This window comes from Oncorhynchus mykiss, chromosome 17, assembly GCF_057628025.1.
Source record: "Oncorhynchus mykiss isolate SJ-2025 chromosome 17, ASM5762802v1, whole genome shotgun sequence".
Classification (NCBI taxonomy): Eukaryota; Metazoa; Chordata; class Actinopteri; order Salmoniformes; family Salmonidae; genus Oncorhynchus; species Oncorhynchus mykiss.
The window spans coordinates 7,806,348-7,819,503 of NC_143038.1; the positions used below are offsets into that span (position 1 = coordinate 7,806,348).

General features: G+C 43.8%; 1 protein-coding gene across 2 annotated transcripts in view; it reads left to right on the forward strand.

The window, feature by feature from the left end:
* The window catches only part of LOC118940367 (netrin-1), a 116,406-nt gene that overhangs the window by 97,426 nt on the left and 5,824 nt on the right, over window positions 1-13,156 (forward strand). For both annotated transcript variants that reach the window (XM_036949489.2, XM_036949490.2), the window contains one exon: window positions 9,531-9,605. In XM_036949489.2, the coding sequence (XP_036805384.1) occupies window positions 9,531-9,605 (75 nt within the window). The remainder of the gene's footprint in view (window positions 1-9,530; window positions 9,606-13,156) is intronic.

Below are 13,156 nucleotides of genomic sequence, written 5' to 3' on the forward strand. Positions count from 1 at the left end.
GTCTAGGTCTTTGCGCTACTTTTATCCATGTAGATAAAAGTCTGAAAAATGTGCCTAGGACTTAAAGACTGTAAGAGGGTGTCAATCAATCTCTCCCACTGCTAAAGAAGCACAGACACATCCAGGCGGCAAAGGAGCGTCTCTCAGCGTTTCTCCTTCCTCGCTCAAACAACCGAGAAACAAAGGGAACGACACCTCCCAGTAAGAGAGCGTAGAGAGGGGATGGAGAGAGGAGGCGCGGAGGGGAGGTACACAGAGCTCAGCGCCCCTGGACTCATTCCACTTCCCCTGACTAGAGTGTCCCACACAAAGGGTACATTTGTCCTCGCGGTGGGGGACTGCCTGGTCCTGTATGGGGATCTGGGGGTGCTCGTCTCAGGAGTACACTAATGGCCAACGAGCGCTATCAAAGGAAAGTATCATGATGCCATCAAGGGGGTTTATGGGAAAGCAAAAGGAGCCATTTCCACGGGCCCGGGTCGTCATTTACATGGAAATCAGGCGCAGCTCTGCCTAGTATAGACTCAATTTCATCTACTGTGCCATTTTTCCCCTCACAACTACCTTCTCCAACCCCATCAGCTGAGACGATTTTGGGTTTACTTGAAACCCCTCATCCCGCCAACCAACTTCGTCCTCTTCTAGTGTCCCCCCAGCCACTCTCCCACCCTCCTCTACTTTGGGTGCATTTTTCCTCGTTTCAGCGTTACCCAGGCAACCTCATTCACCCAGAATAGAAAGGGAAGTATAAGGCAGGCATGGAGCATGGACCTGGTCACAACAATGAAGTTTGTTCATATTCAGGCTGGCTGAAAGGTCTTATCCTTCCTCCTACCAGCCCATCACCCTGCTTAACACATCACCCCCTCCCCTACTCATCCTTCCCTCTCACTCCCTCCCTCTCTCTCCCTTCATGTCTCACTTTGTGAAAAGATAGCACGATTAAAACCTTTTCAGAGGAGAGTTGAGGGAACTGTGCCGATACAGTACTCTGGATCCAATTTGTGTCAGAGAGTGAAAAAAGGCAAACAAAAAATTTGAATTCCTATGTTTGGCATCGCGTCATGCACTCTTTACTGAAGGTGACTGGCGGTGTGGCAGCGGCGCGTGGGGCAATCAGGAAAGCCTAGGCACCTTTTCTGTCAAGGTTAACTCAGAGAAGTGGGCTGTGTGGATACACACTTAAAGTCCCAGTAATTCATCAGAAACCTGTACACATTACCTAACCGAACTGAGTCAAGGCAAGCAGTACTACTCTGGCCTGATGCATCTACCATAGTTGCTAAAACTGTGTTGGAATAAACTAAGTATCTGAGAAAGCACAGTACAGTTCAGGGGCCTCATTTATAAATGCTGTGTACATATAAAATATTCCCCTACACATGCCTGCTCCCATTTTCCCGTAAAAGTTGCAATTTATAAAAACAGAACAACCTTTTCTAGTGGTTGAAGTATTGTATTGCAAACATGCAAGTATTGTGTGCAAAATCAGGGATATGATGACATGATTTTTCCCCAAAACCCCCACAAAAAAACTGGAAAACATAACAACAAGATGCTGCCATTTGCCATTAGTGAGAAGAGTGAAATCAATGTATTTTATTTTTGGAATCTAAAATAATTTGATATACAGAACCAGAAAGTAGTCATACCTCTTGACTTATTCCGCATTCATTGTGTTACAGCCTGAATTCAAATGGATTGCAAAGTGAAAACAGGTCTTTAGAATTTTTTGCAAATGTATTGAAAATTAAATACAGAAATAACTAAGTTACATAAGTATTCACACCCATAAGTCAATACATGTTAGAATCACCTTTGGCAGTGATTACAGCTGTGAGTCTTTCTGGGTAAGTCTCTAAGAGCTTCCACACCTGAATTGTGCAACATTTGCCGATTATTCTTTAAAAAAATGTCAAGTTTGATCATTGCTAGACAGCCAATTTCAAGTCTTGCTATAGATTTTCAAGCTGATTTAAGTCAAAACTGTAACTAGGCCACTCAGGAACATTCAATATCGTCTTGGTAAGCAACTATTTAATTGTATTGTCATGCTGAAATGTGAATTTGTCTCCCAGTGTCTGTTGGAAAGCAGACTGAACCAGGTATTCCGTTAGGATTTTGTCTGTGCTTGGCTCTATTCCGTTTCTTAGTCCTAAGCCGATAACAAGCATACCCATAACATGATGCGGCAACCACCATGCTTGAAAATATGAAGAGTGGTACTCAGTAATGTGTTGTAAATGCCCCAAACATAACACTCATTGCCACATTTTTTGCAGCATTACTTTTGTGCCTTGTTGCATACAGGATGCATGTTTTGGAATATTTGTATTCTCTATAGGCTTCCTTCTTGTCACTCTGTCAATTAGATTAGGATTGTGGAGTAACTACATCCTCTGTTTTCTCCTATCACAGCCATTAAACTTTGTAGCTGTTTTGAAGTCATGGTGGAAGTTTCCTTCCTCTCCGGCAAATGATTTAGGAAGGACGCCTGTATCTTTGTAGTGACTGAGTGTATTGATATACAGTCCAAAGTGTAATGAATAACTTCACCATGCTCAAAGGTATATTCAATGTCTGTTTATTGTATTTGTTTACTCATCTACCAATATGTGCCCTTCTTTGCAAGGCATTGGAAAACCTCCCTGGTCTTTGTGGTTGAATCTGTGTATGAAATGTACTGTTCGACTGAGGGACCTTATAGATCATTGTATGTGTGGGGTACAAAGTTGAGGTAGTCATTCAAATCATGTTAAACATTATTATTGGACACATTGTGAGTCCATGCAACGTATTCTGTGACTTGTTAATCACATTTCTACTCATGAATTTATGTAGGCTTGCTATAACTACGGGGTTGAATACTAATTGACTCAAGACATTTCAACTTTTCATTTTTATTTCATTTGTAAACATTTCTAAAAACACAATTCCACTTTGACATGACGAGGTATTGCATGTAGGCCTGGGGTTATTTTCATGACCGCAGCAGAATAAATTCCTCCTATTTTCTAGCCATGATCGGGTCATTTTCTCTATGTAGCCATACAACAAATTACTATGCATCTCCCATTTAATTGGGACTAGTAGCCTAAATAGATTCTGTTTTTTTAAGCTAAACTTGCTTTTTGCCTGAGTAACCTCTGGTGGCAGAGCATTCCATGATAACATGGCTCTATACATGCTGTACAGTACCTAGCCTAAATAGACAGGCTATGTACAGTGCCTTCAGAAAGTATTCAGACCCCTTGATTTTTTCCACATTCTGTTAGGTTACAGCCCTATTCTAAAATGTATTAAATAGTTCCCCCCCCCCCCCCCCCCCCTCATTAATCTACACACAATACCCCATAATGACAAAGCAAAAACAGGTTTTTAGAATTTTTTGCTCATTTATAAAACTTCAAAAACTGAAATACCACATTTACATAAGTATTCAGACCCTTTACTCAGTACTTTGTTGAAGCACCTTTGGCAGCGATTACAGCATAGCGATTCTTCTTGGGTATGATGCTACAAGCTTGGCACACCTGTATTTGGGGAGTTTCTCCCATTCTTCTCTGCAGGCCTTCTCAAGCTCTGTCAGGTTGGATAGGGACCGCTGCTGCACAGCTCTTTTTCAGGTCTCTCCAGAGATGTTCGATCAGGTTCAAGTCCAGGCTCTGGCTGGACCACTCAAGGACATTCAGAGACTGTCCCGAAGCCACTCCTGCGTTGTCTTGGCTGTGTGCTTAGTGTCGTTGTCCTGTTGGAAGGTGAAACTTCGCCCCAGTCTGAGGTCTTGAGCACTCTGGAGCCAGTTTTCATCAAGGATCTCTCTGTACTTTGCCTTGTTTATCTTTGCCTCAATCCTGACTAGTCTCCCAGTCCATGCTGCTGAAAAACATCCCCACAGCATGATGCGGCCACCACCATGCTTCACCGTAAAGATTGTGCCCGGTTTCCTCCAGACATGACGATTGGTATTCAGGCCAAAGAGTTCAATCTTGGTTTCATCAGACCAGAGAATCTTGTTTATCATGGTCTGGGAGTCTTTAGGTGCCTTTTGGCAAACTCCAAGCAGGCTGTCATGTGCCTTTTACTGAGGAGTGGCTTCCGTCTGGCCACCCTACCATAAAGGCCTGATTGGTGGAGTGCTGCAGAGATGGTTGTCCTTCTGGAAGTTTCTTCCATCTCCACAGAGGAACTCTAGAGTTCTGTCAGAGTGACCATCAGGTTCTTGGTGACCTCCCTGACCAAGGCCCTTCTCCTCCGATTGCTCAGTTTGGCCGTGCTGCCAGCTCTGGGAAGAGTCTTGGTGGTTCCAAACTTCTTCCATTGAAGAATGATGGAGGCCACTGTGTTCTTGGGGACCTTCAATGCTGCAGAAATGTTTTGTTACCCTTCCCCAGATCTGTACCTCGACACAATCCTGTCTCGGAGCTCTACGGACAATTCCTTCAACGTCATGGCTTGGTTTTTGCTCTGACATGCACTGTCAACCGTGGGACCTTATATAGACAGGGGTGTGTCTTTCCAAGTCATGTCCAATCAATTGAATTTCCCACAGGTGGACTCCAATCAAGTTGTAGAAACATCTCATGGATGATCAATGGAAACAGGATGCACCTGAGCTCAACATCGAGTCTCATAGCAAAGGGGCTGAGTACTTATGTAAATGTATTTCTGTTTTTTATTTTTAATACATTTGCAAATTTTTCTAAAAACCTCTTTTCACTTTGTCATTATGGGGTTATTGTCTGTAGATTGCTTAGTATTTTTTGGTATTTAATCTATTTTACTATAACAACAAAAAAGTTAACTGTCTGAATACTTTCCGAAGACACTGTGTTTCCAGTTTTAGCCGATGTAGCCGATGTGATCCCACAGGCAGGGCAGATTATAACACACAGTCAAATTTCACAGGTGAACAGATATTTGACCTTTTACGTTGAAGTATGCATGTACAGTAATACTGTAATAATACAAAATGTTACCCTAGGACAATGTTTCAGAATTCACGACAGTCCGGAATATTCTGGGAAAAAGTCGATACAAAACATTGTTGGATTCAAACGTTCTGCTGACAGGTCTAAATTCATTTTCCATCGTTTTTTCTTTCAGAAACTGTCACAGTCATTTGCCAAACACAGAATAAATTACTGCAAAAGATTAAAACATGCTGGCAACACCTCCAGAAACATTTGATAACATTTATTTTTGAATTCTAATAGTTCCAGATTATACAGCAAATAAATGAGTTAATTGTAAAACCATAAAAGGTGAATGCAGGTCGTTTCCATGCATGAGTTATAATGCACGTTCTCACGTGAACAGTTTTACGACGGGCTGATTTATAAAGGGAAACATGCATATGTATGTCATCCACCAAGTTAATAAATATAAATATTTTTAAATGTACGTATTATTTTCAGAAATTGCACATGCAGATATTTAGTCTGAAATTTACGCAATGGTTATAAATGAGGCCCATGGCCGGTCCCTAGCTGTGTCAGGTATTTATTTGTTCACTGTGGAGGAGTGGACACCAGAAAGGGCTTTGGCTAACGCTTCATGGGCCGCTAATTTCCTTCCTGACCTCCCTTTGTCGTGACTATGACCCTCTACCTCCCCTCCTCCCACCCATCACTGGGACCACCACCCCTAGGTTCCCCTATTGCAATAAATGCCAAAGCTTGACACGGCCCTGGGGGGGTCTCGAAGGGTGGGTTTGGGTGGGCGAGTTGAAAAGGAATGGGAGTTGGGGTAAGTCGGTGGGGGCCTGAAAGTAAGTCGGTGGGGGGTCTGAAAAGTGGGGTTTGGAGGGACATAGCGGTTGAGTTGGCATAGCCACAGGAAGATGTATTGATTTGGGGGTGCAAAAAAATTAAGAAATATATATATATATTTCTTAATATTTTTTTTATTAAGAAATATATATATTACATTTTTTATATATATATATATATATATATATATATATATATATATATATATATATATATATATATATATATAAATAATAAAGCATTGGATGTACAGTGCCTTGCGAAAGTATTCGGCCCCCTTGAACTTTGCGACCTTTAACCACATTTCAGGCTTCAAACATAAAGATATAAAACTGTATTTTTTTGTGAAGAATCAACAACAAGTGGGACACAATCATGAAGTGGAACGACATTTATTGGATATTTCAAACTTTTTTAACAAATCAAAAACTGAAAAATTGGGCGTGAAAAATTGGGCGTGAAAAATTGGGCGTAAAAGCAACACAGCTCATCACCCTGAACACACCATGCCCACTGTCAAACATGGTGGTGGCAGCATCATGGTTTGGGCCTGCTTTTCTTCAGCAGGGACAGGGAAGATGGTTAAAATTGATGGGAAGATGGATGGAGCCAAATACAGGACCATTCTGGAAGAAAACCTGATGGAGTCTGCAAAAGACCTGAGACTGGGACGGAGATTTGTCTTCCAACAAGACAATGATCCAAAACATAAAGCAAAATCTACAATGGAATGGTTCAAAAATAAACATATCCAGGTGTTAGAATGGCCAAGTCAAAGTCCAGACCTGAATCCAATCGAGAATCTGTGGAAAGAACTGAAAACTGCTGTTCACAAATGCTCTCCATCCAACCTCACTGAGCTCGAGCTGTTTTTCTCGATGTGCAAAACTGATAGAGACATACCCCAAGCGACTTACAGCTGTAATCGCAGCAAAAGGTGGCGCTACAAAGTATTAACTTAAGGGGGCTGAATAATTTTGCACGCCCAATTTTTCAGTTTTTGATTTGTTGAAAAAGTTTGAAATATCCAATAAATGTCGTTCCACTTCATGATTGTGTCCCACTTGTTGTTGATTCTTCACAAAAAAATACAGTTTTATATCTTTATGTTTGAAGCCTGAAATGTGGCAAAAGGTCGCAAAGTTCAAGGGGGCCGAATACCTTCGCAAAGCACTGTATATATATATATTGTACATTATTAGGAGGAATATATATAAATACACACACGCAGATTGTACATTATTAAAAGGATCCACAGCATGGTTGAGTACTAATTTCTGATTGGTTAGAAGGGAATTCTAGAATGGACATTAAAACCAGATAACGGGACAGTTGGAAAAGATATCGGGGACACCTTGCAATCATTACGCAATATTCGCCGACACATGCAGACCGTACTTGCTACAAAGTTACAAAAAGCTAAACCAAAAACCACACATACTGAAATTGTATACATTGTAAATGCAGGGTCAACAGGGGAAAAGTATTCTAGCTACAGTAGCATTTTTTGCAGAGACATTTTTGGGAGCATCTGATGACCTAACGTGGTGAGTGATGAGCATACATTTTCCCGGTCCCTACTGTTGCAGTCATGATGCACGTGGCGCTATGCTGTCAAATCCTACCTGATGTTTCTGGTTTGACCAGCTGTTTTCAGCAACTGGTATTTTTGAATTCGGTTGTCATATTGCCAGGTTCGCTAGCAACAAACTATACTGATCAAAAATATAAATGCAACATGTAAAGTGTTGGTCCCTTGTTACCTTGGTCCCTTGAGCTGAAATAAAAGATTCCAGAAATGTTCCATATGCACAAAAGCTTATTTCTCTCAAAATGTGTGTGCAGAATGGTTTACATCCCTGTCACTCCTGCTTCTGCTCCCCCTCTCTGGCGCTCGAGGTCGCCAGGCTGCTTATCATTACACACACCTGTCGCCATCGTTACGCGTATCAACGCTTCATCGGACTCACCTGGACTACATCACATTATTAATTTACCTCCCCTACTTCCTTAGTTTATTTCCAGAGTCAGCACTAATGTTATGTGTCCCTTGTCCAGACGCTGTTCGTGTTTTGTTTCCTGTGTTTCTTCATTAAATATTAACTCCCTGTTCCTGCTTCTCGTCTCCCAGCGCCTGTCCTTACAATTCCTGTTTAGTGAGCATTTCTCCTTTGCCAAGTTAATCCATCCACCTGACAGGTGTGGCATATCAGGGAGCTGATTAAACAGCATGATCATTACACAGGTGCACCTTGTGCTGGAAGACAATAAAGGCCACTCTTAAATGAGGAGTTTTGGGACACAACACAATGCCACAGATTACTCATGTTTTGAGAGTGTGCAATTGGCATGTTGACTGCAGGAACGTCCACCAGAGAATTAAATGTTCATTTCTCTACCATAAGCTGCCTCCAACATCGTTTTAGAGAATTTGGCATTACATCCAACCGGACTCACAACCACAGACCACGTGTAACCACGCCAGCACAGGACCTCTACATCCGGCTTCTTCACCTGCGGGATCGTCTGATCGACCAGCCACCTGGACAGCTAATGAAACAGTGGGTTTGCACAACCAAATCATTTCTGCACAAACTTACAGGAACCGTCTCAGGGAAGCTCATCTGTGTGCTTGTAGACCTCACCAGGGTCTTGACCCGACTGCTGTTCGGCATCGTAACCGATTTCAGTGGAAAAATACTCACCTTCGATGGCCACTGGCACGCTGGAGAAGTGTGCTCTTCACTGATGAATCACAGTTTCAATTGTATCGGGCAGATGGCGTCGAGCGGTTTACTGATGTCAACGTTGTGAACAGAGTTCCCCATGGTGGCGGTGGGGTTAAGGTATGGGCAGGTATTAGCTTAGGACAATGAACACAATTGCATTTCAAATACATACCACTACCGTGACGAGATCCTGAGGCCCATTGTTGTGCCATTCATCCATTCAGCCATTCATCTATTTGGAAAAAGGCAAACTGACAGCCGCAACCAACCATAGATGTATAACCCATAGATGGCAGCTTCCATTTAGGTCATGACTATCATCTATTGCTAGTGTACCCATGAGTTTAATAGTCAAACAGCTAGTCTTGTTCTATATTTGACGACAGTGATTTCCCAACTGTAAGTGATAAAACTTAGCTATTTTTTAGAAGCTATTTAGATTCTGCAGCTAAATTATGCTCCCTGGTGTAGTATATGGGGATGGATTTTTCAACCAAGAGTACTATAATTTCAGGCAAAACTATTTACATTTATCAGGAGGCGATGCAGCATCTCCAGCACCCCTACTTCCCGTGGCTATTGGTGTTGGGGGGCTGGGAGTGCTTCTACAGGCTTTAATCATTCCCAAACTGGCACTTTGACAGGGGGATGTTGGGTGGCGGTCGGCATGGTGATTGGGGGAGTTAATTTGAGTGGTTTTCTGAAGCGATGGCACAATAAGCAGCAGTCCAGAGGTCCTCCCATCAGAGCTATTGGGCCGGGGCGGTCGCCTGCAGCCGCGGGACCCTTTTTGTCTGTCTCATTTCTATTGGCCACCACTCCTCTCAATGCACCATAAGCCCTATTAGAGGAAGACACAATTTAACCTGGCAGATGCGTAGCGCAAGGAATTCTGAAGGAGATGTGGTGTCACTTTTGTCTTTTTTCACAGTCTGTGTTGCTCCCTCTATAGTTGTTTTAACCTAGTGTGGATCTCTCTCTCCGCTTCCCCTCTCCTCTCTCTCTCTCTCTCTCTCTCTCTCTCTCTCAGACTGTGACTCCTATTGCAAGGCGTCGAAAGGCAAACTGAAGATCAACATGAAGAAATACTGCAAGAAAGATTACGGTGAGTTGAGTTCCATCCTCTGTGCAGTAGTCTACAATCCTACAGTAGAAGCTCATGCTGCCTCCTGGGCCCTGGTGGACTTGGGAAGCTACATATTTACTTACAACACCCAGCACCAAGCCCAGGCATCCCGCAGGACAATCCTACAGCTCCTGGGCATTCTAGGGACAGCTTACTCCAGCTTTTCAAGAAAGAAAGTCAAAGGATCAAACAAAGGGGGGGGGGGGGGGGGGGTCAAGCCATCAGAGAGAAGAGCTTAGGGTGTGAGGATAGAGAGGGTGCGAAGGGGGGGGGGGGATGATGGACAGCCCAGCAGGTATTTAAGGGCAAGGCGGATAATGTATAAAGCAAAGTCGGTGTGACGGACAGTTGGGGTGCGCGTCTAAAGGTCCTCATTAAGGGGAACTTAAGGGATGGGCCTTTTCAGACAGGCATTCCTGTGGCCATCCCATCCGGCTGCCCTGGTCATTGAAAAGGTTGAAAGGTTGAAAAGGTGCTTTAGGTGGTTAAGACCCTGGTGAAGGTTGTGGAGGTTTGACCCCGACCTGATTGAAGCCAGTCTGTTAAATCAGTCAACCAAGAAGGGGCATCCTGCCTGAAAATACCTTGGCAGATTGAATGAATGACAGCCCAGGCATTGTTCCTGAGTTTTTGAGGGGTTGGATCCAGGCATGGTGTCAGGAGGAATCCCATGGGCCACAAATGAAAAGTGGCTTAAATTCTCTCATTGCAGCTCTTTTTAATTTGATTTTATTTCGTCTTTATTTAACCAGGTAGGCCAGTTGAGAACCAGTTCACATTTACAACTGCAACCTGGCCAAGATAAAGCAACGCAGTGTGAAAAAAACAACAACACAGAGTTACACATAAACAAACAGTCAATAAAATAAAATAACGATTTTTCTATTCATGTACAGTGTGTGCAAATGTAGAAGAGTAGGGAGGTAGGCCATAAATAGGCCCTAGAGGCGAAAATAATTACAATTTAGCATTAATACTGGAGTGATAGATGTGCAGATGATGATGTGCAAGTAGAGATACTGGGGTGCAAAAGAGCAAGAGTGTAAGTAATACTATGAGGATGAGGTAGTTGGGTGTGCTATTTACAGATTGGCTGTGTACAGGTTCAGTGATCGGTAAGCTGCTCTGACAGCTGATGCTTAAAGTTAGAGAGGGAGATAAAAGACTCAAGAGATTTTTGCAATTTGTTCCAGTCATTGGCAGCAGAGAACTGGAAGGAAAGGCAGCCAGAGGAAGTGTTAGCTTTGGGAATGACCAGTGCAATATACCTGCTGGAGCGTGTGGGTGTTGCTATGGTGACCAGTGAGCTGAAATAAGGCGGAGCTTTACCTAGCAAAGACTTATAGATGACCTGGAGCCAGTGGGTTTGGCGACGGATATGTAGTGGGGGCCAGCCAACGAGAGCATATAGGTCGCAGTGGTGGGTAGTATATGGGGCTTTGGTGATAAAACAGACGGCACTGTGATCGACTGCATCCAGTTTGCTGAGTAGAGTGTTGGGGGCTATTTTGTAAATTACATCGCCAAAGTCGAGGATCGGTAGGATAGTCAGTTTTACGAGGGTGTGTTTGGCGGCATGAGTGAAGGATGCTTTGTTGTAAAATAGGAAGCCGATTTTAGATTTAATTTTGGATTGGAGATGCTTAATGTGAGTCTGGAAGGAGAGTTTACAGTCTAACCAGACACCTAGGTATTTGTAGTTGTCCACATATTCTAGGTCAGAACCGTCCAGAGTAGTGACGCTAGTCTGGCGGGAGGGTGCGGGCAGCAATCGGCACTTAGTTTTACTAGCATTTAAAAGCAGTTGGAGGCCACGGAAGGAGTGTTGTATGGTGTTGAAGCTAGTTTGGAGGATTGTTAGCACAGTGTCCAAAGAAGGGCCAGATGTATACAGAATGGTGTCCTCTTTAAGAGACAATTGATAAAAAAAAAAGAGGGAAGTTTATAGATGTGAAAATACTCTACCGTGTGGTGTTTGGTAAAGGCTTGCCATGCATATGTATATACAAATGTATTTATTTATTTACTTTTCTGCTCTTCTGCACACCAGTATCTCTACCTGCACATGACCATCTGATCATTTATCACTCCAGTGTTAATCTGCTAAATTGTAATTATTCGCCTACCTCCTCAAGCCTTTTGCACACATGACAATGACTCTTTTTTTATTTTCCTACTGTGTCATTGACTTGTTTATTGTTCACTCCATGTGTAACTCTGTGTTGTTGTCTGTTCACACTGCTATGCTTTATCTTGGCCAGGTCGCAGTTGTAAATGAGAACCTGTTCTCAACTAGCCTACCTGGTTAAATAAAGGTGTTCTCAACTAGCCTACCTGGTTAAATAAAGGTGTTCTCAACTAGCCTACCTGGTTAAATAAAGGTGTTCTCAACTAGCCTTCCTGGTTAAATAAAGGTGAAATAAATAAAACAAATAAAGAAAAGTTCTGCACCACAGTAACTAGTTTGTAGCCATTTGTAGGCGAGCAGGTTTAATGAGTGGTAAAAAACAAACAAAAGCTCTGTGGATCATTGATCCCGGCAGCGGAGCTCATGTGTGAAGGAGGTGTATTAGTTAGGGTCTCCAGTGAGTCAGTGGAGGATTTGGAACATGCACCTCCAATGGAGTGTAACGGGGCCATGTTTAACCTCTCAGGCCCACGCAAGGATCAATGGACTCCCGTAGGGAGACGCACTCTGTCCTGGGGAAGCCCAGTGATGTGTTGTGGTCTTCAGCTGTACAAACTCTTAACCCTTATACACTGTCTATAAGTCAGAGCTTGTCAGTGCCCACTGAAGACCCATAGGGGAGAGGAGATGGGGAGTGAGGTGGGACCCTACCCAGGTGCACCCCAGGTGCATGTCATCAAGACATCATAGTGTGTCTCACCGTAGCTCAGACTCAGCAGTGTTGAGAGCGCTGCTCAACAACACAGGGAGTGTCCTCTACCCCCATCCTAGTCTCTCACAGGCGGGCAGGTCTGGCAGGCACCGGAGGAGGAGTGTGTAGAGGGGACCTGCTGGTATTGATGAGTGATCTCAGCACCACCCCAGCATGCCTCAGGGAAGGCATGGTGTGTGTGTGTAATAGTCCACAGTGGGGTTAGGGTACATGCTCCTGGGCTTCAGAGCAGGCGACAGTAAGGGAACCCCCACTGTTTTACTCTTACTGTTCTCCTCAATGTCCAATTACAGGCAATTTCCTCTGCTTCCCCCCTGGCCCTCTCCAACATTACCCAAGCCCTACGCAGACCTCCCTAACCTGCCATGGGCCCTGGGGCCGGCCTCCCTGCCAAGGCCTGGGTCTAATCCACTTTCTCCCTGCCTCGCCATACCTCAGGGGGGCTTTGTACGGGTCCTGTACAGGGATAAGACTCGCCTCGCACTTTACACTTCAGGAAGGTTTACTGGAGGTTCCCGGTGTGGCGGAGAGCATTAGGAGTGCATTGTCTCGCTGTGCCTTGGTTCTATGCTGGAAAATATGCAGACACACTCCAACCCCCATAGAGAACCACTTGGATACAGCAATTTC